Here is a 24,024-nt window from a genome sequence, read left to right on the forward strand (position 1 = left end):
TTTTAAAAACAAGGTGACTAGGTCCTCTGACTTTCATGTGCATATAAACCATGTCCACAGCACACATACACTCTCTCGTCTTACATGAGTTGATAATCATGTGTTAAGCCACATTCATGGCTATCCTCAGCTAGAGGAAGCCTCTGGAGCACAGGCTAGACACACCTGGCTAATGTTTCAAAACTGCCAGCTCTCGTCACCGCCCTTCACCAAAATGCTAGGCAAGTTGTCCCGCCCGGCTTTACAGAGGCGGGTGGCGCATGACACATTTTGGAAAGTTTTCCAGCACCCTCATTAGAGCACGTGTTTTGCTGCTTAAAGGGATAAGACTTCAGCTAGGAGGAAATGTCGCCTTACCCAGAAGCTCAGTTACAAATGACACAGCTTTGTCTGGAGTGCACGTTCCCAGGGGGCACAGCCAGTTTCACCTAGACTGAGCACAGGGGGAAGGGAAACCACAGGAGCTTTACAAAACGAAAACCTAAAGAAAGGGTGTGAGTTTCCACAAAAGCCTGGGGTCACTTTTAGTCAGGGCTCAGCAGCAGGCGAGTAGGTCCCGGCTCCCCGAGAGCTGTGCTCTATTTCAGACTGGCCCTGCCTGACTGCTGCTGCCTCCCCCCAGACAGCTCTGCAAACTCTCATCTAGTACAGCCGACCCTACCCTCCCGTGGCTGTAAGGCCTGTTACCACAGCCCCTGGGGAGACCGAGGGGCCAAATGTTTGCATTTCTCCCGGTGCCAGCTGGGGGAAGAGACCAGAGGGTTAGCTAAGCCTCATGCCTCTACAACCCATCAGAGCAGAGAGCTTGAGGAAGGCCACAGAATAAATTAGACATGGGAGGCTGGCGACATGCCACCAATCCTGACGGCCTGAGTGCAATTCCCAGGACCTACATGGTGGAAGGGGAGAACTGACTCCAACAAGCTGTCCTCTGACCTCCACACACACCAACCCACCCACACCTATGAAACAGACATGTAATGTTTCAATCTGAAAAGATATGGGTAAACGTTTGCTAGTTCAGACTGGATAGGTTCGAGCAAGTGAAAGGATGCCCCTCCCAGCCCCTGAAAGGCCTGAGGAAACACGGATGCAAGCAAGGCACTTACGCCAGGAGGCAGCCAGCTTGCTCTGAAGCTGTCCAACCAACACAGCAGGCTGGCCCAGTTCCCCTTGTCTCCTGCCACCCAGCAAGTAACAACAGGTAGCAGCTACCCAGCAGCAAGGTGGCCCAGTGACCTCCATCATCCGCCTGGCTTGCCAGGGAGTCTAAGCAGGGTCTGTAGGCCTGATGTGGGGAGGAGAGGCCCCAACCTACAGAAGCCCAAGCTGAGGAGAAAAGATCCAAGACCAAGGCTGACTCATCCCAAGCCGCCAGGTAGAGGCTCTGTGGACGCCTCGCCTCTGTGAAGGGCTCACAATTATAACCCTGGTCCTCGTGAGCTGAAGGATTGAAAATGAGAGGGAGCCTGAGCTACAGTAAACTCTAGGCCAGGCTAGAGAGAGAGTGAACTATTACCTGGGAGAGGAAGAGCGAATAAAGGAACAGGGAGGGGAAGGGGAGGAAAAGAGCAGAAGGGAAAAGGAGACAGGAAAAGAGAGTGGGACCGAAAAATTGAATTCAACAAAGCTGAAGCTGCTTCAGTGTCCTCGGCTGAGCACAGAACCCCATCCCCTCAAGGACTGACCACACGCTAGGCCTAAGAGCAAGAGAGGGGGACATCCCGGGAGCCCTGCAGGCTCATGTCCACGTAAAGCCTGCCCAGGGCCGGTGGTGCCTGTTTGGACTCCCAGTTCCCAGTGGAGATAGGCCCACATGTCCCGGAGTATGCACACATGTCCCAGAGTATGCCCACATGTCCCGGAGTACGCACACATGCCCCACCGCAGGAGAAAGACAGGGAGGATGGTAATCCAGGCCCGACTCCGCCTCGTCCAGCAGACATCTCCTCGCACTCCGCACACTCAAACCAGCTTCCGTGCCTGTGTCCCACCCAACTACCTGCTTTTCCTTTTAGGGAGCCGGCAGACACCTAGGCACCACGCTAGGCAGACAGTATCCCACTGAGCCACACCCGAGACTCTCACTGGGGGATTCTAGGCCGGTGTTCTACACTGAGCCGCGCCCCAAGCATGGAAGATTCTAGATAAGTCATTCTAGTGCTCTGCCGACCTGCAGGTCCTGATCCGCAGACTCTAGCCAGACATCTCTGATGTCCATCTCTGCCGAGGTATCAAACCCCTGGGCAGCTCGCCCTTGTTCAGGTGGGGTTTAGAAAACACCATTAGCTTTTCTAAGATGCCTGTGTGTGCCGGGCACCTTTATCTTTTTATTTTATAATTTTTTAAAAAATTGTTTTAGTGGTGATGCTGAGGATGGTAGTGTTAACACTCCAACGGGAGGAGGAAAAAAGAGAATGGAGAAGTCCAGGCCAGCCGAAATACAGAGAGACTTCTTTCTAAAAACAAAATGAAATTAAAACAAATAAACATAAAACACCAGAGCTGGTGAGATGGTTCAGTGGGTAAAGAAGACTGCGGTCAAGCCTGATGACAAGTTCAATCCCAGACCCATACACGGTAGGAGAGAACGGACCCACTCCGTGCACTGTGGCACCTGCAGCAGTGCGCGCGCGCACACACACACACACACACTCTCACGGTGATAAAATTATTTTTAAAAATTACTATCTAAAACCAGGCATGGTGGCACACGCCTTTAATCCCAGCACTCAGGAGGCAGAGGTAGGCAGAACTCTGAGTTTGAAGAGAGTTCCAGGACAGCCAGAGCTACACAGAGAAACCTTGTCTTTAAAAAATAACAAACCAAAAAAACATGATCTGGTTTGGGGGCTGGAGAGATGGCTCAACAGTTAGGCATTGGCTGCTCTTCCAGAGGATCCAGGTTCAATTCCCAGCATCACATGGTGACTCAGTCATCTGTAATTCAGTTCTAGGGGATGCGACATCCTCCCCCGGCACCAGATATGCATGTGCACAGACACAGTACAGGCAAACCACCACACACTTAAAAACAAAACAAAAAAAACTATTAAACCAAACCACAACAGCAATTCCACCTGGCTGTGCATGAGGGCATAACCTATAACCTCAATACCTGGAAGACCGAAGCTAAAAGACTGAAGGCCAGACCAGCCTCAGCCGCTCAGCAAGCAGAGCTGGGGCCCAGTGCAATGCCGTCCTGGGGGCCAAGCGCAGAGCCCAGGCTCCTCCATCTCTAGCACCATGAGCCAACAGAACTAAAAGCAAACTGCTTGGTTTGGATGGGCCTCAGACACCACCACCTTTCTCGGGCGCTAGATCCCAGGCCGTCCACCTTCCCCACTCACCCCAGAACAAACTGTGGGCTCAGGGTTCAGGGTTAGAACTGCTGTTTCCACCCCCATATCTGCACTGCTGGGCACAAGGCAGAAGTCAGTGAGTTAGTCCCAGTATCCTCAGGGCACAGAGCCCCTCAGATAGTATGGAAGCCCTGGGAGAGGTCTGCTGCACCCTAGGACCCTGAGAACGGACTGCTGGGACGTGAGTAATGGCCTATACTCCCAGCACTGAGGCTGAGGGGGAAAGCTTGACGAAGGTTCAAGGGCAACATACTGAGTTCTGGGTTAGCCTGGGCTACAGAATATGTCTGGGTTTTTTTTTGTTGTTGTTTTTGTTTTTTTTTTTTCTTTTTTTTTTCTTTTTTTTTTTTTTTTTTCGGAGCTGGGGACCGAACCCAGGGCCTTGCGCTTGCTAGGCAAGCGCTCTACCACTGAGCTAAACCCCCAACCCCAATATGTCTGTTTTTAAAAAACAAAAACGGAGTTGGGGCTGTGCTTGGTTGGTAAAGTGCTTTCCTGGCAGGCCTGAAGCCCTGGGCTTGATCCTCTAGTACTTGAGAGTTAGAGACAAGAGGATCAGAAGTTCAAGATCGTCCTCAGCTATTCAGGAAATCTGAGGCCACCTTGAGCTACATGAGACCCTATCATCAAAAATACATAAAAATTAAAAAGATTCAAAGACTGCTGATCACAGGACGACCAGGATTCAACAATCAAAGTGCCATGGCCTGGTAGCTCCATGGGACGTCAAAGTGGGAAACCAAGGAGGCTCGGCACATAGGTGGCACTTGCAAAAGACAACACACAAGGGGCACGCAGGCCTGGAGGTGCAAGGCTGAGGGAGAAGCTTTCCACAAAAACAAAGTTCCCACCGGGAGGTACCTGGTTCCACTGGAGGTGGACGGTCCTGAGGGCAGGAGCTGTGGCCCCAGGTGGGAGAGGCTGGAGTGCAACAGGGACTGGCTGCCTGGAACAGGAGGTGTGGCACCCCAGGGGTTGGTGGTGTTCAACCTTGGCGCAGATCTGGCCCCAGACAGTGAAGGTTTATTGTATGGGGCAAAGGCCTGGTGGGCCCCGGAGACAGTGGCGGTCCGGTGGGGTGCTTGGGGGGCAGGATAGGCAGGCAGGTTGGTCATGGAGTGGCGGTAGCGACCTGACACAGGGCCAGTTCCGCTACCATGGAGGCACTGTTGGCAAAAGCAGATGAGTCCCATCTGACGTGGGACAGCGATGTCTGAAGTCACTGGGTAAGCTGGCCCCACTTGGCGTCGCACGCTCCGGCAGAAGCTGGAAGTCTTGTTGGTTTGGGTTAGGGTGGCATAGTTGACAGTGTAGTTGTACCCCAGTGGGGCCAAGTCCACGACCTGGATGCCCCGGGCCACTTGCTGTTCCAGATAGTCACAGATTCTAGCTTCGTAGGCTATCCAAGATCCGTCATCACCCAGCCACTCCCAGACGATGCCCTGGCCTGGGGCAGAATTCTGTGAGAACAGGTGTCTGCGCACGGACCGCATGGTGCCTGTAGAGAAGGATCAGGACCCATAAATGAGAACCCTCCTGCTGCTCCACACGCTGACGCATGCTGACATGGCCACACCCACTTTTCTGTTGAGTATGTGCCCGTGTGACACCATGGCATGTCCATGGTGTCACTGTCTGTGTGCTTCTGTGTTGTGTATGGATGTCTGTACTTGTAGGTGCGTTTGCCTATATGTCTAAGTATCTATGTCTGCATATATGTCTGCCCACACCATGTCTGTGCACCTGTGTTTGTGTATGTACATCTGTGTATGAATGTCTATATGCGTGTGTGCCTGTGTCTACGTGTTATCCATCTGTGATGTGTTTGCAGTGGTGTGTCCATGGTATGTATATGTCATGTTTGAGTATGTATACACTTGTGTCTGTGTATGTGTCTGTACAGGCTTGTACTTGTACCTACATGTGTGCATGTGTCTGTGGTATGTGTGGCATGTCTGGGGTGTACTTGTGTCTGTGTGTGCGTCTGTGTCTGCTTATGTCTGTGTTGCTGAAGTTGGACCCCGGGGACCTCACATGTTCTAGGTATGGGTTCTACCACTGAGCTACATCTCCTGTCTCAGGTCTTTCCCCGCAATAATTCAGCACCATCACTGTTAGGAGACGAAGACGATCAAATGGCTATTTGACTCAGGACTAGCAGATCCTATTTTATCCAGATTCCACTGTAGGGTATAGAGGCTCACAAGGCAAAGGGTGCCAAAGGTCCAAGTCACAAAGCAAGAGCCCACTCTCTATAGCAAAAGACGTTAGCAGCTTTCTTGTCAAACATGGCTGACACTTGATGAGGCTTTCTTTTTCCCTGCTTTTGAGACAATTTATTCTCAAAGTCTTACAAATACTCCATCCTCGGCCTCCCAAGTACTGGAATTATAAGCAACAGAAGACTCTTGAAACTACCACGGCATACTAACGCATGCCAGCCAGTCTGCTGGAGGATGGAGCCAAGAGAGCCTCCACATGTACTCCCAACACATCTGTCACCACTACAAGGTCCATTCCTCCCAGGTAATGGCTGGCTTCTTTTAAGACAAGATTTCGTGCGTCCCAGCCATACCTAGAACTCACTATGCAGTCGTCAAGGAGAGCCTTGAACTCCTGACCCTTCAGTCCCCACCTCCACAATGCTACAATTACAGGTACGTAGTCAACGAGGGTTATGCAGTACTGGGGCTAGAACCCACGGCTTCCTGCACAAGAGGTAAGCACTCTCAACTGAGCTACATGCCCAGCACTGGGTGCTATTATTAATTAAAGCACCCAATCAGATGTGATCATGTAAAGAATAGGGATGGAAGGTGTGTCAGTCACATCCATAACCTAAAACCTAGCTTAATACCAGCCCAAAGCCAGGCACTGTAAGGTATAGAGACTGTAAGGTAAGGCAAAGGGCACCAAAGGACCAAGTCACAAAGCAAGGGCTCACGCTCTATGAGGCAGAAGGGTCTTACCAGTGTCCTGGCGGAACTGAGTCCAGCTGGGGAGGTCGATGATGTAAGGGGCCAGTGAAGGATCAGCTTGGCCTAAGGGGATGCTGTGGGCCAGGCTCCCCAGTCCAAAATGCTGGCCCCTCTGCCGGATAAACTGCTGCTCAATAAAGGAGCAGACAGTGGCACTGTAGGGGTGCCAAATGCCAAGACCATCCTGCCATTCCCACACAGCCACCACCACATGGCTAGGGTACACCTGCGGCAGAGACGAGCTTGGGGCCATGGCCATCTTCCGCTTTCTCTGAAGACTTCACACCACTCTGGGCTGCAGGCTCAGGTTCATTGCCCAGCACCTCTGGGGACCTAGAAAAAGACACAGCATTTACTCATAGACATTAGGGACCTGTCAAACAGGTAAAGAAAACCAATTTTTATGTTTTCCTTTTGAGACAGGGTTTCTCTATGTAGTCTTGGCTGTCCTGAAATCCTTCTGTAAACCAGGCTGGTTTCCAACTCAGAGATCCACCTGCCTCTGCCTCCAAGTGCTGAGGTTAAAGGAGTGTGCCACCATTGCCTCGCTGCCTGAAAACCAGCTTTCCTCTACCACCTTCAGGGTACCTTGGATCAACTCTTGATCCCCATGTCTTGCTCTAGCAGACAGGATAATTAAAAGTCATTCTTGGAGAGGGTGAGCCAGCCCTGAGGGCGTGAGAGCTGACCCCGCCCCTCACCAGCTACAGCATGTGGGAGAGCAGCCTCGCCTGGGCCCTGGGCGGCACAGTAGAGCTGGTCCTGGTGACTTGGGTGAGAGTGAGCTGGCCCAAGGCCAGGAGAGTGGGAGAGCTGGCCCTGCCCCTTGCTGGCTTCGCCACTGGGTGAGCTAGCCAGGGCAGTGCTGGAGAGTTCACCCTGGTGGTGTGGGTGTGGGAGAGTTGGCAGCCTGACCAACTCAGCTACTACCCAGGCCTAGCTCCAGGGCTCTGAGTTGGCCCACTCCAACCTCCACCGCTTCTGTGAACTGTGGGAGCACGTGAAGGGGGTGGTCCCGCAGATCCAAGCTGCAGAGTATCTGTGGGGTCCCAGTGAAGATCCAGTATCGGTACTGTAGCAGAAGCCAGAAGACTCTAACCAAGGACTCACTGCAATGAACATTTTTAAGTAAAGATATCTGAACAAAAGGTTATACTGTGGGACACACCATGACACACTACAGCTTCCACAATGGAATAATTTTTGTTTATTTTTTTATTCTTATTTTCTATGTTATGTTGGTGGGGAGGTTGCAAGGGCCAAGGGTTAGGTACGGAAGAACAGGGAGATGAGTGAGATGGGGTGCATTATGTGAAATTCACAAAGAATCAGTGAATTCTGATGTGTACACAAAAGACCCACACAGGCCACGTAACCCGGCTCCTCTCTGCCAAGCCCTGCCCCTGCACTCAGTGTATTTTTAAGTCACCCCAAGTCTTTGTGGACCAGGCCACGATGACCTTGTACATTTGTGTTGTAAGAGTACAGTGTATCAGGCCTTATTTGTCATACAGTAACCCTGCTGCACCATCATCCTCCCAGATGCTCAGAACAAGAGCTCTGAGACAGTAGCTTCACACACAGGTTCCTAGGCTGGGGAGATGGACAGTTTGCTATAGGAATTAAGGACCCAAGTCCAGACCCACAGACAGAGCCCACAGAAAAGCTGGGCTTGTGTGCTGCCTGCATCTGGGACCCCAGTGCTATAAAGCAAACAGGAGAATCTCAAAAGCTCGCTGGCCACCCAGCCTAGCCAAGATGGCAGGCTTCAGGTTCAGTAGAGCCCCTGCCTCGTAGCAGTAAGGTAGACAGCGATAAAAGACATCGAATCCTCCTCTGACCTCTGCATGCACAAGCAAGCACACACGCACGCACCTGTGCACACACACACCACACAAAAACAGAGCAGCTAAGGACTATCACTCACCACAAGAAACCCTAGATAAAAAACTGGGAGAGAGGGGGCGGGGATTTAGCACAGTGGTAGGGCGCTTCCCTAGGAAACGCAAGCCCCTGGGTTCGGCCCCCAGCACCGGAAAAAAAAAAAAAAACTGGGAGAGATAGCTCAGAGTAACTGCTCTTTCAGAGGTTCTGAGTTCAAATCCCAGCACCCAACATAGTGGCTCACAACCATCTGTAATGAGACCTAATGCCTTCTTCTGGTGTCTGAAGACAGCTACAGTGTACTCACATATAATAAATAAAGAAATCTTCGGAAAAAAAACCAAAAACCTAATGTGCTGCTAGGTGGTGGTAGCAGTGGAACACGCCTTTAAATCAGCACTTGGAGGCAGGCGCAAGCAGATCTCTGTAAGTTCAAGGCCAGCCTGGTCTCTTATCATAGCCAGGACTGTTACACAGAGAACCCTGTCTTGAAAAAACAAAAAACAAATAAACAAAATTCTGAAGTATCCCTCAGCTGTCTCCACAGCCCTCCCTGTGCCAGGAGCTCAGGAGCTGTCTCCCCTTTCACTCCATCTTCTTTTGAGAACTTACATCCTTCCTGCTCAACTTGTGTGACTCAGGGGGCGTGGGTGAGTGGTGCACCGCCCGCCGAGAATCCCCCAGTGTCACATGAGCTCATGACCCTGCACACCCTCCCTGTGCCAAGCAGAACTCTACTGAGCAGGAACACACACAGACACAATACTGCCCAAGTCTTCCTACCCTGCCACATGACCCCAGCCCAATACTCCATTCACAGTGGTAGGCCAGGCACCAGCAGGCATTCCACACATGCTAGCTAGACTACAACACAGCTGGAGACACTGACGTCATAGCGTGCCAACAGCTGTGCCATGAGAGATTGCTAGGGCACAGGCCTGTACCAGCTCTTAGACCCTGAGCTGACGAGTCTCCTGATTCCCACAGCCAGCTCCCAGAGCTCCCATCAAATTCCATCCCCATTTCCCAGGTTCTCAGTCATATGGCAGCACACTCTGTTGCGTCCCAGACCCTGCTATCCCTCAAAGCTGAGAAAGGGCCAAGGAATGGTTCTAGAAGGGACAAAACCAAGAAGCACAGGCTCCACTGTCCCTAGAAGCCCTTACTCTCTCGGCTTGCCTGGTTTCATTGAGAAAATGGAGATGTTGTCAATTATGTGAGGTTTTCTTCATGAGAACTAAGCCAGACAGTTTAGAGCACCGACCCAGCTGGGTGTGGCAACACATGCCTATAAACACCAGCACTACAGAGATGGAGGCACAAAGAGTTTGAGTTTGAGGCTGGTCTGGACCACATGGGGACTGTCACAAACAAACAAACAAACAAACAAACAAACAACTGTTAAGGGCTGCTGAGGTGGCTCAATGAGAGAAGTGTTTGCAACACAAGCAGGGGGACCTGAATTCAGACCCCCAGAGCCTATGCTAAAATGTTATGTCTATGACCCCTGGCCTGGAAGGGTGCACACAGGCAGGTTCAGCTGCTACCCAGCTTGTCTGGCGGAAATGAAACACAGGTGAGCTCCTCAGTCAGCGAGAGACACTGTCCCAAAAGATAAATCTGGGAAAAGGGCTAAGGAAGACATCTTAACATCAAGTTCTGGTCTCCAAATGCACCCTCCCAGGAGAGAGTAACACACACACACACACACACACACACACACACACACACTTACTTTAAAGTTGGGTATAGTAAACACACCTGTGATCCTAGGACCTAGGCAGAGACAGAAGGATCAAAAGTTCAAAGCCAGCCTGAGTTATAGGAGAGAATGCCTCTAAAACCCAAACTACAACAAATTAGCCTACAGAGTATGCACCCAGCACAGGCTCGAGGCAGAGTTCAACCCCAGGCTTTGGCCTTCCTGCTGTCTACTTCAGGTGCAGAGGGAAGGGAGGCCACAGTATGTACATCTGGCCCATGAGGACTCTGAGCAACTCTGGGTGCCAGGCTGGCCACCAAGCCTTCAAGGCCTCCAATAAAGGCCCAGACACTGCCTGAGGATGAGACCTGGGGTGCCCTGGGCAAGGCTGGTTCCCCTCAGAATCTACAATTTAAAGTGCCTATAACCTAGGCATAGACCAGATGTTGACATCAGAGCCTGTGACTCCAAAATGTCACTAATGGCTTAGGTAGCCAGGTCCTGCAGTTTACAGGTATGTTCCAACATGTGTGTCCATCCTCAGATAAACCAACTTCTAGAGCTCTGCACAACACCAGGGGTATGGTCAGAGATGCTGGTTCCAGCCTTCAGTGAAGGTGCGGCCACAGCAGACCCTGGGTCCACTACCACTACCCTCTGCAGTTGGCCAGTGCCCTCTCATAACAATCTCTCCATCTCTGGGACCTCATGCCCAGCCACAGCTAACTCTAGCAAGTTCCAGACCATTCTAAGTCTTTGATTCTATTGGTGCCTCACTAAGCATGCATGCAGATCCTTCCAGAATGCCACTAAGTCTTCCTCCTGAGCCTTCTGGACCACATCATCACAAGGGAGGTGACAACACTCCCCTGTCCCCTTTAACACAGAGGCCACAATCATCCCAGTAAGCCTGCATGTCCTCAAGTCAGTCTCCTTGAGGGAACAGCTGCTACCGACCCCCATATGGGGCTATAGAACTTCAAATGCCCCACAACACAGAGGGTCTGAAACCCTAGGACAAATGAGATGGCTGAACGGGTAGATACCTGCCACTAAGCCTGGCTACTTGAGTTAGATCCCCAGGACCCACACAACAGAAGAGAACTGACTCCCGCAAGCTGTCCTCTGACCTCCACCCACAAGCTATAACACACACATGCACATGCAAAGAATGCAATAAAAATATAGGGGGAGAGCCACATATGCCAGGGGCCTGGGCTTTTTGAGTTGGTGCCTAGACAGGCCCACCAGGTTGCCACTGGAACCCTACAATCATGCGTGGTAGCCCCACATCCATGCTCACTCTCTTACCACAGCCCCGGCCGCACTTCAAAAACCTAATTTGTTTCAGCACCTAATGGTGGGGCTATTTAGGGTATTCTTAATTATGGAAATTACACTAATTAGATGTGGGGAAAAGCCTCAATCTGGAGGCAATATAAACATACTATACAATATGGGAAGTTCTTTTAATACTGGGGATGGCACCCAAGACTGCCACTGAACTAAATACCACCAGCCCTAATAATGGGATTTTCTGAGATGGGGTCTGGCTCCAAATTGACCTTGAAGTCCAGGCAATTCTCTTGCTTCAGCCTCTAAGTGATGTTGGTAGGTAGGTAGGTAGGTAGGTAGGTATGTATGTACACTCAGCTCTTTTAAATTTTTTATTATTTATGCTTTTAATTATGTGCATCGGTGAGTCCAGGTTCCTGCAGAGCCGTCAGATGCCCCTGGAGCTGGAATTACAGGCAACTGTGGGCTGGGCTAGGAACCGGATACTCTGGAAAAGCAGCAGGCACTCTTTAACATCTGAGCCACCTCTCCAGCCCCTGGTTTTATAAGACGGAGTCTCACTTGAAGTCCAGGTTGGCCTGGAACTCTAGAAAACCCTCCTGCTTCCGACTCCTACAGAGCTGGGATTATAGGCCTGGCCACCACTGGCCCTACACACTTGACTCTCTAAGCTGTTTTCTAAGTCGTCTGAGTTAGGTGCTTTCCAAGGAACATGGGTCTGAAACTCCACCCCCAAGCAGCTGACAGTTACCAGACCTGTAAGCAGAGGCCCGAAGAGACTTTTCAGAGGCCGAGAAAGCCTACAGTTAGATCCCAAGTACGAATCTAAGAAGTTGTTTTACTTTATTAGAAAATCCAACTTAGGGGTTGGGGATTTAGCTCAGTGGTAGAGCGCTTGCCTAGGAAGCGCAAGGCCCTGGTTCGGTCCCCAGCTCAAAAAAAAAAAAAAAAAAAAAAAAAAAAAAAAAAAAAAAAGAAAATCCAACTTAAAACAAACAAATAAAAAAAAAAAAAAAAAAGGGGCTGTTGAGGTGACCGGAGTTCAGTCCCTGGGACCTGCATGGTAGAAAGAACAGACACTGTCGGTGTCCTCTGACCTCCACATCTGTGCAGGCCACATCACGAGCACATGGAGAGTACAGACACAGTATGTAAGAATGGGATTCTTTTTTAAGTTAGGGATGTGAAATCACAGTGTACAGCACTGCCTCACATGCACACTGCCTGGTTTTCAAACCTCAGCACCAGACCAAACAAAACAAAAACCACGAAATTAAAAATTGGTGCTGAGGGGGCTGGAGAGAGGTTAAGAGCACTGGCTGCTCCCTCAGAGGACCCAAGTTCAATTCTGAGGACCCACATGGCTGCTCGCAACATCTCTAACTGCAGTTCCAGGGGATCCAGTGCCCTTCTCTGGCCTCTCTGGGCATTGAGCATGCACACAGTGCACATACACGCTTGTAGGCAAAATACCCACAGACTGAACGATTGTTTTAAATTGATCCTGAGGGTGGAACCCAGACACTCACGCTAAGCGTACAATCTGCCAGCAAACCACACCTAACCTCAGCTCCTAGTTTCTCACGTTTTCTTAAGTAAGAAAGTACTTTCTTCCTTTAAAATAAATATAAGGGGCTGGAGAGATGGCTCAGTGCTTAAGAGCACTGGCTGTTTTTCCTGAGGTCCAAGGTTAGATGTCCAGCATCTACATGTAACCCCAGCACTGGGGGCAGTCAGGCAGTAAGCAGAGCGGTCCTGGGAGCCAGCAGGCTGACCTGCCGAGCTGAAGACGTGAGCTCCAGCTGAGTCAATGACCCTGTCCCAAGGCAATAAATAAAGGAGAAAGCAATAGAGGAAGACAGCCGATGTCCTGGTCTAGCTTCCCCACACACACACAGGCACACACACACAGGCACACGTACCTCGATCACGTGCATGCGACACCACACAGATTAAACAATCTTTCGCCGGACGGTGGTGGCGCACACCTTTGATCCCAGGACTCGGGAGACGGGCAGGTGGATCTCTGAATTCGAGACCATCCTGGTCTAGAAAGAGTTCCAGGACAGCTGGGGCTACACAGAAAAATCCTGTCTTAAAAAACAAAAATGTTTTTTGCTTTTTTTTTTTTTTTTAAATCTCTTTAACATGCAAAACCCTGCTAGAGGTACAGCTCGGTGACAGCACTTACCTAAAATGTCAAACACATTTAAAAGGTCAAACTCACCACCAACCACGCCAGTGCCCGGCTGTTGCTCAGCAGCGTTGCTGTACACAGCTGCTCCGATCCCTGTGGGGTTTCACTAAGGGGTGGGGATTGGGGGAGCTTGATCAACTCATCAGAGCAACTCCCTGTTAACACCCCCTTCCCATCCCTCAACTCCAAGAAAAACAAACCACCCAGGTGCCGCCTGGGGATTACAACAGTCCTGTGACAGCAGACAGATGTGTAATCTTCCCTCTTCTTTACTGTTCTGCAGGGATGGGGGGTCAGGCACGGTGACCTGACATCTACAACTTACTGTGACTTTGAAGTTCTAATCTTCCTGCCTCTGCCCCAAGGGACTGGGATGCCAGGCATGCTCAAGAGCTGAAAGTGTACCTTAGTGGTAGAGCATTTGCCTACCATACACAAGGCCCTGGGTTCTATAATTAGCATAGAACAAAAGAGAGCAAAGAAAAGAAAAAAACCAGCAGCAAGCTGCTCAAAACTACATGGGCTCCAACTAAGCAAGCAGGATCTGTGAGTTAGAAGCCAGCCTGAGGTGCTAAGGCCCTGGAAGTGCCCTAAGGTTGAACATGGCTCTCGCGACTGCCCAGAATAAGGAGGAGAAAACAGCAAACCTGTCAACACCAAAAGCAAATATTTTAGAGTGTTCTAGTTACAAATCTGCTGCCGTGAGGCAAAAATAATATGTAAACTATCAGGAGTGACTGCATTCCAGTCAGACTGTAAGAACAGCTGGAATGGCTACCTAGAATCCCCCAGAGAAGGGCTGGGAGTCGTGGCTCAATGAATGGTACAGCACTTACCTAGAATCATCCAATTAGAGGTTAGGGGCATGACCCAGTAGTAGAGCACCTCCCTAGAATCCCCCAGTGAGGGGTTGGGCTCATGGCTCAGAGGTAGAGCACCTGCCTAGAAACACACAATGAGGGGGCTGGGAGCTTAGCTCAGCTGTAAGCAATTGCCTGGAATTCCCAAGGAAGCGGCTGGGAATGAGATTTAGTGGTAGAGCATTTTATTTGCCTAGGATCATCCAATTAGAAGTTGAGGGTATGCCCCAATATTGTACTTGCCTCCTCACCCCTCAAGGGGTGTGGCAGAATACCGCCTTAGAATCCTCTAGTAAGAGGCACAGTGGGGGGCTGAAGAGATGGCTCAGTGGTTAAGAGCACTGACTGCTCTTCCACAGTTCCTGAGTTCAAATCCCAGCAACCACATGGTGGCTCACAACCATCTGTAATGAGATCTGATGACCTTTTCTGGTGTATCTGAAGACAGTGTACTTATATATAATAAATAAATCTTAAAAAAAAAAATAAGTCTTTAAAAGAGGCACAGTGGTAGAAGACTTGCCAAGCACATACGAGGTGCTGGGTTCAATCCTCAATGCCTATAAAAACAACAAACTCCACAGGTGTGGAACTAGGCATTGGTGGTTCAGCGCTATAAGTTACTCCAGCCCCTGGAAAGCGCAGGTAAAACACTGCAACTTAAAGGATAGCCTGGGCTACAGAGAAAGACTGCCTTAAACGCCCTCAAAAAGGTAGAAATAAGGGGCTGGAAAAATGGCTCAGTGGTTAAGAGCACCAACTGCTGAGTTCAAATCCCAGCAACCACATGGTGGCTCGAAACCATCTGTAATGGGACAAGATGCCCTCTTCTGGTGTGTCTGAAGACAGCTGCAGTGAACTTATATATAATAAATAAAGGGGTTGGGGATTTAGCTCAGTGGTAGAGCGCTTGCCTAGCAACCGCAAGGCCCTGGGTTCGGTCCCCAGCTCCGAAAAAAAAAAATCTTTTTTAAAAAAGTAGAAATATGAATTACAAACGTGGAGAAAGACTAAAATCAACAATGTATGCCAGTTTTTCTAGCACTTGGAGGTATCAGGATCAAGAGACCAAGATTGGGCAGGGCACAGCTGGAGACAAGAGACAATCGGGGGCTGGAGATGGCTCAGTGGTTAAGAGCACTGATTCCTCATTCAGAGGTCCTGAGTTCAAATCCCAGCAACCACATGGTGGCTCACAACCATCTGTAATGAGATCTGATGACCTCTTCTGGTGTGTGTCTAAAGACAGCTGCAGTGTACTTATAATAAAGAAATACATCTTTTAAAAAAAAAAAAAAAAAAAAAAAAAAAAAAAAAGGGCTGGAGAGATGGCTCAGCGGTTTAGAGCACCCGACTGCTCTTCCAGAGGTCCTGAGTTCAATTCCCAGCAACCACATGGTGGCTCACAACCATCTGTAATGGGATCTGATGCCCTCTTCTGGTGTGTCAGAAGACAGCTACAGTGTACTCATATACAAAATAAATAAATAAATCTTTAAAAAAAAAAAAAAGAGAGACAATCGCTTTTCTGTTTGTTTCTTCAAACAAGGTCTCTGTGTAGCCCTGGCTGTCCTGGAACTCGCTCTGTAGACCAGGCTGGCCTCAAACTTGTAGAGATCCACCTGCGTCTGCCTCTGAAGTGCTGGGATTAAAGGCATGCGCCACTAAAGTTGGGACAGCAAGGTGACTCCGTAGGCAGAAGTGCCTTCGTGCAAACCTAACAGCCTGAGTTCGAGCCTCAGGACCCACATAAAGAGAGTAGAGAACCGGCTCTGTGAAGCCCAACAAAAAAAAAACAACCATAATGGGTGACAGACGACTCGGCAGATAAAGGTGCTTGTCACCTACCTGAGCTCAATCTCTAGGATCCATTGGCTGAAGGAGAGTCAACTCTTACAAGCTGCCCTCTGACCTCCACTGGTGTGCACCCACAAACAAACACACACACACCACACATACACACAAAGTAAATAAAATATAAATTAAAATTAAAAATTTTAACTAAATAATTAAGAACACACAAATACCACACACACACACACACACACACACACACACAGAGTCTGAAAGCATGCTGGCTTCCCTTCTAGTTCTCCTTTGCTCCAGGGATTTCCCAGGCTCCACTCTGCTTCAGGCCACCTTGAGAAAACCAAAGATCGTGCTCCCTCTGAACCTCTGAACCTTCTGCCCACCCCACCCCCACAGCTGCCTCGAGCCTACACAATCAACAGCAGCCACATCCAGCACATCCGTTTGGCTCATCCATCTCCCATATTCATAAGCACATGCTCCCAGCTGGCCTCACCAACTCCTCTCTCCTAGATTTACCTCAAATCCAGGTGCACCATGAAGCCTTTCAAATGTCTGTTCTGATCTGAGTTTGTCCCTTCCTCCCCTCCCCACAATCTGCAGAATGAACCTCACATTCTTTTTTTTTTTTTTTTTTTTTCTTTTCTATTTTTCGGAGCTGGGGACCGAACCCAGGGCCTTGCGCTTGCTTGCTCTACCACTGAGCTAAATCCCCAACCAGAACCTCACATTCTGTAAGGGCAACGCTCACAGCCATGATGATACTGTGGCACACACGTCGAGTTCCAGCACTCTGGAGGCAGGGGCAGGAGCGTCAAAGTTTGATACTCTAGGTAGCCTTATAACTGCGTAGAGAATCCCAGGCCACTCTAGGCAGGACAGGGTCATAAACCACCGAAAAGAATTTGACTGAAGATCTGTGTTCCCTCTCCCTCCACCCCAAAGACTCTCCTCACCCACCCTGAACTGTGTGGATGGATGTAGATGCAGGAGGAGGTGTGGGGCATGTGTGGAAGCCAAGGGTTCACACTAGGTGTCTTCCACAAGTACTCTCCGCCTTGTTATCACAGTACAGACGGATTTTGCGTCTGAGGGCCACAAGATGGGCCCCAGGAATTACAGGATTTTGTGAGCCGGCTGATGTGGGTGCTGGGAACTGAACGTCGGTCCTTAAAGAGAGCAGCAAGTGCTTTTCCTTCACCACTAAGCCAGCTCTCCAGCCCTGGCCTCCTTACGTCTCGAGATAGGATCTCTCTCATTGGACCTGGAGCTCAACATCACCAGGACAACTGGCTGGCAAGCCCCTGGGGTTGACCTTCGCAGTACTGGGATTCCAAGCATGAACCGGCACACCCACTTCTGACAGGGGTTCTGCTGACCCAAACTCACGTGCTCAGCTCCTGTGCAAGTACTTTACCCACGGAGCCAACTCCTCGGCCTCCACCTATATTTTCAATTACAATTTATTTATTTTCGGGCTGAGAGATGGCTCAGCGGCTAAGAGCACTGACTACTCTTCTAGAGGTCCTGAGCTCAATTCCCAGCAACCACATGGTGGCTCGAAACCATCTGTGATGAGATCTGATGCCCTCTTCTGGTGTGTCAGAAGACAGTGACAGTGTGCTTATACATACAAAATAGATATATAAATTTTTTAAAAAAAGATTACTTCTGGTGCTAAGAATAGAACCCAGATCCTTGACTGTGCTAAGCAAGGCTCTCTAACTGACCCATGCCCACACCCCTCCCTGGCAGACCATAGGCAATGTTCTACCACTAAGTTACAAGTGAGCCCCAAGGCCCAATTTAAACACCACACTCTGATGTGCCCGATGGAGAGAAAAGACGTCCTTCGTTCCTACAGCTTTCTATCTATCCTTCACAGAATTCTGCTAAAATCCTCCTAGTGCCCAGAGCTTTGGTGTAGATCTGTGGTGTTGAGGAACTTATAAGCTAAGTGGTGGTGCAGGCCTTTAATCCCAGCACTCAGGATGCAGGGGCAGGCAGATCTCTGAACTTGAGGCCAGCCTGGTCTACAGAGTGCCAGGACAGCCAGGGCTACACAGAAACCCTCTGTCAAAAATAGAAATACAAATAATACAAAAACTATTACTACTACTACTACTAATAATAATAGTAGTAGTAGTAGTAGAAATAGTAGTAATAGTAATAATTTTTAAAGCTGAAAACACTCTTTTTGCTTTGGTTTGTTTTTTAACGTATATACTTTTGAGACAAGGTCTCATGTACTCCAAGCTGGCCTAGGTACCTAAGGATGACTTTGAACTTCCTCCTGCTTCCACCTCCTGCATACTAGGGCCACAGGAGTGAAACAACGCACCTATGCAGAGCTGGGGGGTGGAACCTAGGGTTTGAGCAAGGTAGACAAGCACTCTATCAACTAAGCTACATTCCCAGCTCCAAAACAACTGAGTTAGCACTCATTTAAGGAGACAATTCACAGCACGAGGTCAGCGTTAATCTGCTCACGAGTGAAGCCCCCAAAGCTGATGACCTCTTTAAAACACATACAGACATATATACAAACACACATGTATAAACAGATACACAGATCGATTTGCTATTGTATATTTTAGGCCATACTCAGAAGGGTGACAACACAGATAGGAAGAGGGCACTGGATCCCCTGGAGCTGGAGTTACAGATGGCTGTGAGCTGCTTCACATGGGTTCTTGGAACGGAATTAGGGTCAGCTGCAAGACCAGGAAGTGTCCTTAACCACTGAACCATCTCTCTACCCCTAGGGTAGTGTGCATAGAACCACAAGCACATTGGAGACCAGGTTCCAGTGTATGCACATCTTTGGGTGACAATTCAAGGCCTTCAGAACCGGCTACATCTGCCTGGTGCCCACAATCCCAGCCTCTCCACTTCTCAGTCACTCTAGTTCTGGCTGGTACAGCTCCACTAACAGCAGCCTGGCCCAGCCCTGGCCAGCAGCTTCCTGACTATGCAAATGCTGACACTCCTTCCCGCTTTCTCCCTCTGACGCTACAATTACAGTTCCATGCATGGCCTTACTTTAAAGCGAGCCTTGGCCATCGTCACTTTCACAAGTCCTCCTGACCCTGCCTACCTCCTCCTGGAGGAGAGGGGCTCACCTCATAATTCGCCTCAGCTCTCTCTACACGTATCGCAACTCCATGTCACTAACTGGTGCATCTGTCTTTCCACCCGAGGAGCTGCCAGAGAGACAGGGATCTCGTCTGGCACCCAGCAGAGGTTTGTGCAAACAGAGAAATGAACATTTCTGGTTCATATGCAGTGATAGTGACCCATTTCTCTGGCCCATAAAGCATGGGTCTGTTGGTCTTTTTTTTTTTTTTTTTTTTTTTTGGTTTTGAGATATCTCCCTGAGTAGCCCAGGCTGGGTTAGATATACGATTCAAGGATGGCCCCACACTCACAATCCTCTTGCCTCAGTTTACTGAATGCTGGGATTGCAACTTACAACACCATGCAAGGGTGAACTGGCTACATACCCCAGGCTAACCTCAAACCTGCAGTTCTACCTAAGCCTCCCGAGTGTGGGATGGCAGGCATCCATCACCTTGCTAGGCATTATTTTATTTTTAATTTATTATTTTTGTGTGAATGTGGGCTTGTGTTTGAAATGGAGGAGTGTAGAAGTAGGGGGGATGGTTTTCGGGAATCCAGTCTCTCCTTCCACCGTGGAATCCAAGGATAGAAGTCAGGTGGTCAGGTTTGTGCAGTAGGGATAGTGTTATTTTTTTTTTTTTTTAAAAAAAAAGCAGAACTCAGTCAGATGGCTTGGCGGGTAAAAAGTACTTACTGCCAATCCTGATCACCTGACTTAGATCTCCAGAACTCACCTGCTAGGGAGACGTGACTCCTGCAAACTGCCCTGTCACCTCCACACGTGCACCAGGGCCCGCATAATAATAAAAAATAAACGTTTTGGGGGTTGGGGATTTAGCTCAGTGGTAGAGCGCTTGCCTAGCAAGCGCAAGGCCCTGGGTTCGGTCCCCAGCTCCGCAAAAAAGAACAAAAAAAAAAAAAAAAAAATAAACGTTTTGGGGTTGGGGATTTAGCTCAGTGGTAGAGCGCTTGCCTAGCAAGCGCAAGGCCCTGGGTTCGGTCCCCAGTTCTGAAAAAAAGAATAAAAAATAAAAAAATAAAAAAATAAACGTTTTGAAGTGCTGGGGCTTGAACCCAGGTCTTGTATGCTGGCTAAGCACTTTACCGAAGCTGTTTCCAGCCCATAAGGCATGTCTAAGGAAGGATGCATCCTCTAAGACTGGTTAGACAGAAGCAGTGCTGGCAAGGAGCCAAATGAATTTATTTGCAACAGCTGGCAATCAACAATCAACTCCCAGGCCTCACTTCACTCCTGGAACCCCAGAATCCCACCGTCCATGCGGCCTGCTTCGTTATGTATGTATCTGTAGAAAAGCATGTGCGTGTGTGCACAGATGCACTAGGGGTTCCTGGAGGCTAGGGGACAGCCTGGGCTACAGTTCTGCAGGTGCCATCAACCTAGGCTGGTTGACTGCCTAGCACACCGCAGGGATTCACCTGTCTCCTCCCTAGCAGAAAAGCACAAGCACAAACCACCATGCCAGGCTTTTTACGTTGGTTCTGGAAATCGAATCTGGACCCTCCTGCTTGCCAGACAAGCACTGTATGGACTGAGCCATCTCCCTTCCATGCCCACACCCACCTTCTCCTTTGAAACCAGCTTTCAAAAGCAGCAAGGTTGATTTCCCCATGGCTCTCACCTCCTCTTCACTGAAGGGCTGGCACCAAACTGTCCCTTCTTGATGGAGGCACCAGATCGTCAGAAGCAATAACTTGTCTGAGCTCCCATCTTGATATGAACAGCAAACAAGAACCGGGCAAATCCGAGGGCTTGCTGACTCAGCCACACCAATTCCGAGGTACCTTTGCCAAAAAGATGATTAAGTCCTCAATGAAGAAACGGCAAGAGAAAACGAGCGCACAGATGTTGGGTCCCATGTGTTGTGACTGGCGACTGGAAACCACCAGGCTTATTGTACAACAGCCTGGGCAGGGAGCACAAAGTAGGGACAGTTTTTCTCAGTCCCCTTAACTAAGCCCTTTCCCAGAAAAGCCCGTATGAGGACCTCAGAAGGAAGTCCCACGGGCGGTCCGTGAAGTAAATCAACACACAGAGAGGGTAAAAATTTGACCAAAGTCACACAGTAAATAAGCAAAGAGACTAGATACCCAAGCAGCTGACGTCAACCCTCACTTTCTTGGCTACTGGGAAGTCTACATCACAGAACTCTTACTTTTTGTTTCTTGGTGGGTTTTTTTTTTTTTTCTTTTTCTTTTTCTTTTTTTCGGAGCTGGGGACCGAACCCAGGGCCTCTACCACTGAGCTAAATCCCCAACCCCTGGGGTTTTTTGTTTGTTTGTTTGTTTTTGTTTGTTTTATTTTTTTTTTTTTTTTTTTTTTATCAGGGTCCACAGTATATAGTTTTTGGGTAGAATGGAAATCCTGAGTGTCGTTCTTTGCCTCACAAGTACTGAAATTACAGGCATAAATCACCATACCTGGCTAACACTTTTTGGGAGTGTGGGGGTGTGTGTGTAATATAGTATCTTGTTATGCAGCACAGGCAAGCTTTAAACTACCCTCAAGCCCTAGTCTCCCAAATGCTGGGATTACAAGCATGCAACACATCGCTCGGCTCTCTAGAACTTTAAAGGGGCCAAGATGGTATGGAGAAATAGAGTTCCTTAAATGTCTTGCCTGTGTACACATTCGTATTTATGCCACTGTGGAGGCAAAGCTAATATGGGCAACCCTGCTGTCAGAGGAATAGGATGAAAGGGAGCTTCAAAACAGAGACACCCCAAAGTGCCCCAGGGACCCAGTTTGACACAGACCGAGAATGGAAAGGCAAACGCCCCCAAAGTCCAACTCTCAGCCAGTGGTGGATCACTATCGCCTGGATGAAGACACACACACACACACACACACACACACACACACACACACACACACACACACACACACACACACACACACACACACACACACACACACACACACACACACACACGCTCCAGAACTAAAACTGTCCCCTCAGGGAACCAGGGTAGCAATAGCCTCACGGCTCTTCCAGGTCCTATAGGACTCAAACTGCCAGAGATGCGAGCCCCGTCTCTGCAAATATAAGGCTCTCACCACACCCAGCCCGTCCCCAACGCTCAGAGCGTCCCAACTGCGACTTCCCGCCTCCAGGACCCTGGTACCCGGTGCCCAGGGCTCCCAACGCCCCCAGGACTCACCCAACCCGCCGGCACGGCCCTCCCTCCCTCGCACGACCGCCCCCTTCCGGTCTCAGCTTGGCTCAATAGCCCCCTCTCCTCAACCCACCCACCCACCTTCAGGACCCTAGCCTGGGCGCCAGCAGGTGGCTCGCCCGTCCCGCTCACCGAGTCTGAGGGAAGCAGAAGGAACAGGTTGAGAGGAGCGCCGACCTCCGGGCTCAGCTCCGGCTCGGCCTGGGAAGAACCCCGAGTATATCTCCGACTCCGAGCAGGAGGCAGCCGGAGTGAAACTCGGCGTCGCAGCCTCCAAGCGCCGCGTTGCGCATGTCCCCCCCCTCGCGCGGTGCCTTCTGGGAAATGTAGTTCTGGTGAAGCTGAGTGGGCTGAACCAAAGCGCACCAGCTGTTGTAAAGGTACCCAGCCTTCCTTCTCTTTCTCCTTCCTTCTTTTCTCCTTCATTAATTACTGATGCATTTGATTTTTAATAATTTTTATATTTCTTTTTATTATTATGTGTGTATATTCTGGAGGTGGGTGTACTTATAGAGGTCAAGGAACAACTTTAGGAGCCCCTTCTCCGCGTCCACCTTCACGTGGGTTCCACGGATCGAACTCAAGGTGTCAGGCTTGTCAGCAAATGCCTTTACTCTCTAAGCCATATTGCCAACCCCTGATTTTTCTTTTTGTGGTGTTGAGGATCAAAGTTAATGCAAGCACTTTAGACGACCAAAGTTATTGCAAGCACTTCAGACAAGTGTTCTAGTACTAATGAATCCCCAGCTGTAAGATTCACCTTTTGGGGGTGGAGGGGGTTCAGGATCTCATATACCCCCTCTGAATTTGCTATGTAGCCAAGGCTAGCCTTAAACTCCTGAATCTCCTGCCTCTGTTTCCTAACTGCTGAGCTTACAAGCACAGTCTTTTTTTTTTTTTTTTTTCCGGAGCTGGGGACCGAACCCAGGGCCTTGCGCTTGCTAGGCAAGCGCTCTACCACTGAGCTAAATCCCCAACCCCTACAAGCACAGTCTTAAGAAACGTACATTTTAAATTTAAAAATAAGAAAGTAATCTATTAAAAATGTTAAGCCTTGTCTTATGGTGGCATGGCTCAGTGGTAGAACACTTATCTGGCAAGTAGGTAGGAGACCCTGGATTTGCAAAAGAAGTCCTTAAAATTCACGTGACAGAGCCTGTTCCATTCCCCAGAATCTGCTCCCAGCTCACCCAGCAAAAAGGAGAGCACAGCCAGAGAAGTCAAGGAGACCTGGCCTCAGCACCGTCACTGTGGAGCGCGCGGGGCCGGGGGGGTGGGGTGGGGGGGGTGCTACTGTTTTGCTTGGAAAGGCAGAATTGTGTTGCTTCCTGCCTCTGCTAATTGGTCTCCATCTGACGCTCCAGAGGGACAGTCTGATAAGACAGAGCTGCTTTGCTCATTACTTCTGATGAATGGATGGCACCTGGCATTTCCTGGTGCAGACGGCAGCCACCCAGGACCCACATATAACCTATACAGCCAGAAAGAGCTTAATGACAGCCCCAAGGAAAACATGTCTGTCCCCAAAAGCTCTGCATAAGAAGTCCCTCCTAGTGGGGCTAGGGGGGTCGTTTGTTTGGGAGACAGGGTGTCAAATAGCCTCAGCCTGGCTTCAGAGATG

The 24,024-nt window shown here is 49.6% G+C and overlaps 1 protein-coding gene across 2 annotated transcripts in view; it reads right to left on the bottom strand.

The window, feature by feature from the left end:
- Nucleotides 1-22,677, bottom strand: part of Dtx2 (deltex E3 ubiquitin ligase 2) — a 39,594-nt gene extending 16,917 nt beyond the window's left edge. For both annotated transcript variants that reach the window (XM_032886817.1, XM_032886816.1), the window contains exons 1-4: nucleotides 22,536-22,677; nucleotides 20,849-21,011; nucleotides 6,332-6,673; nucleotides 4,224-4,860 (exon numbers count right to left, since the gene is read on the bottom strand). In XM_032886817.1, coding sequence (XP_032742708.1) covers nucleotides 4,224-4,860; nucleotides 6,332-6,599 — 905 coding nt within the window. In that variant the 5' untranslated portion in view covers nucleotides 6,600-6,673; nucleotides 20,849-21,011; nucleotides 22,536-22,677. The remainder of the gene's footprint in view (nucleotides 1-4,223; nucleotides 4,861-6,331; nucleotides 6,674-20,848; nucleotides 21,012-22,535) is intronic.
- Nucleotides 22,678-24,024: the final 1,347 nt, after the last annotated feature.

This window comes from Rattus rattus, chromosome 16, assembly GCF_011064425.1.
Source record: "Rattus rattus isolate New Zealand chromosome 16, Rrattus_CSIRO_v1, whole genome shotgun sequence".
In the NCBI taxonomy this organism is placed as follows: domain Eukaryota; kingdom Metazoa; phylum Chordata; class Mammalia; order Rodentia; family Muridae; genus Rattus; species Rattus rattus.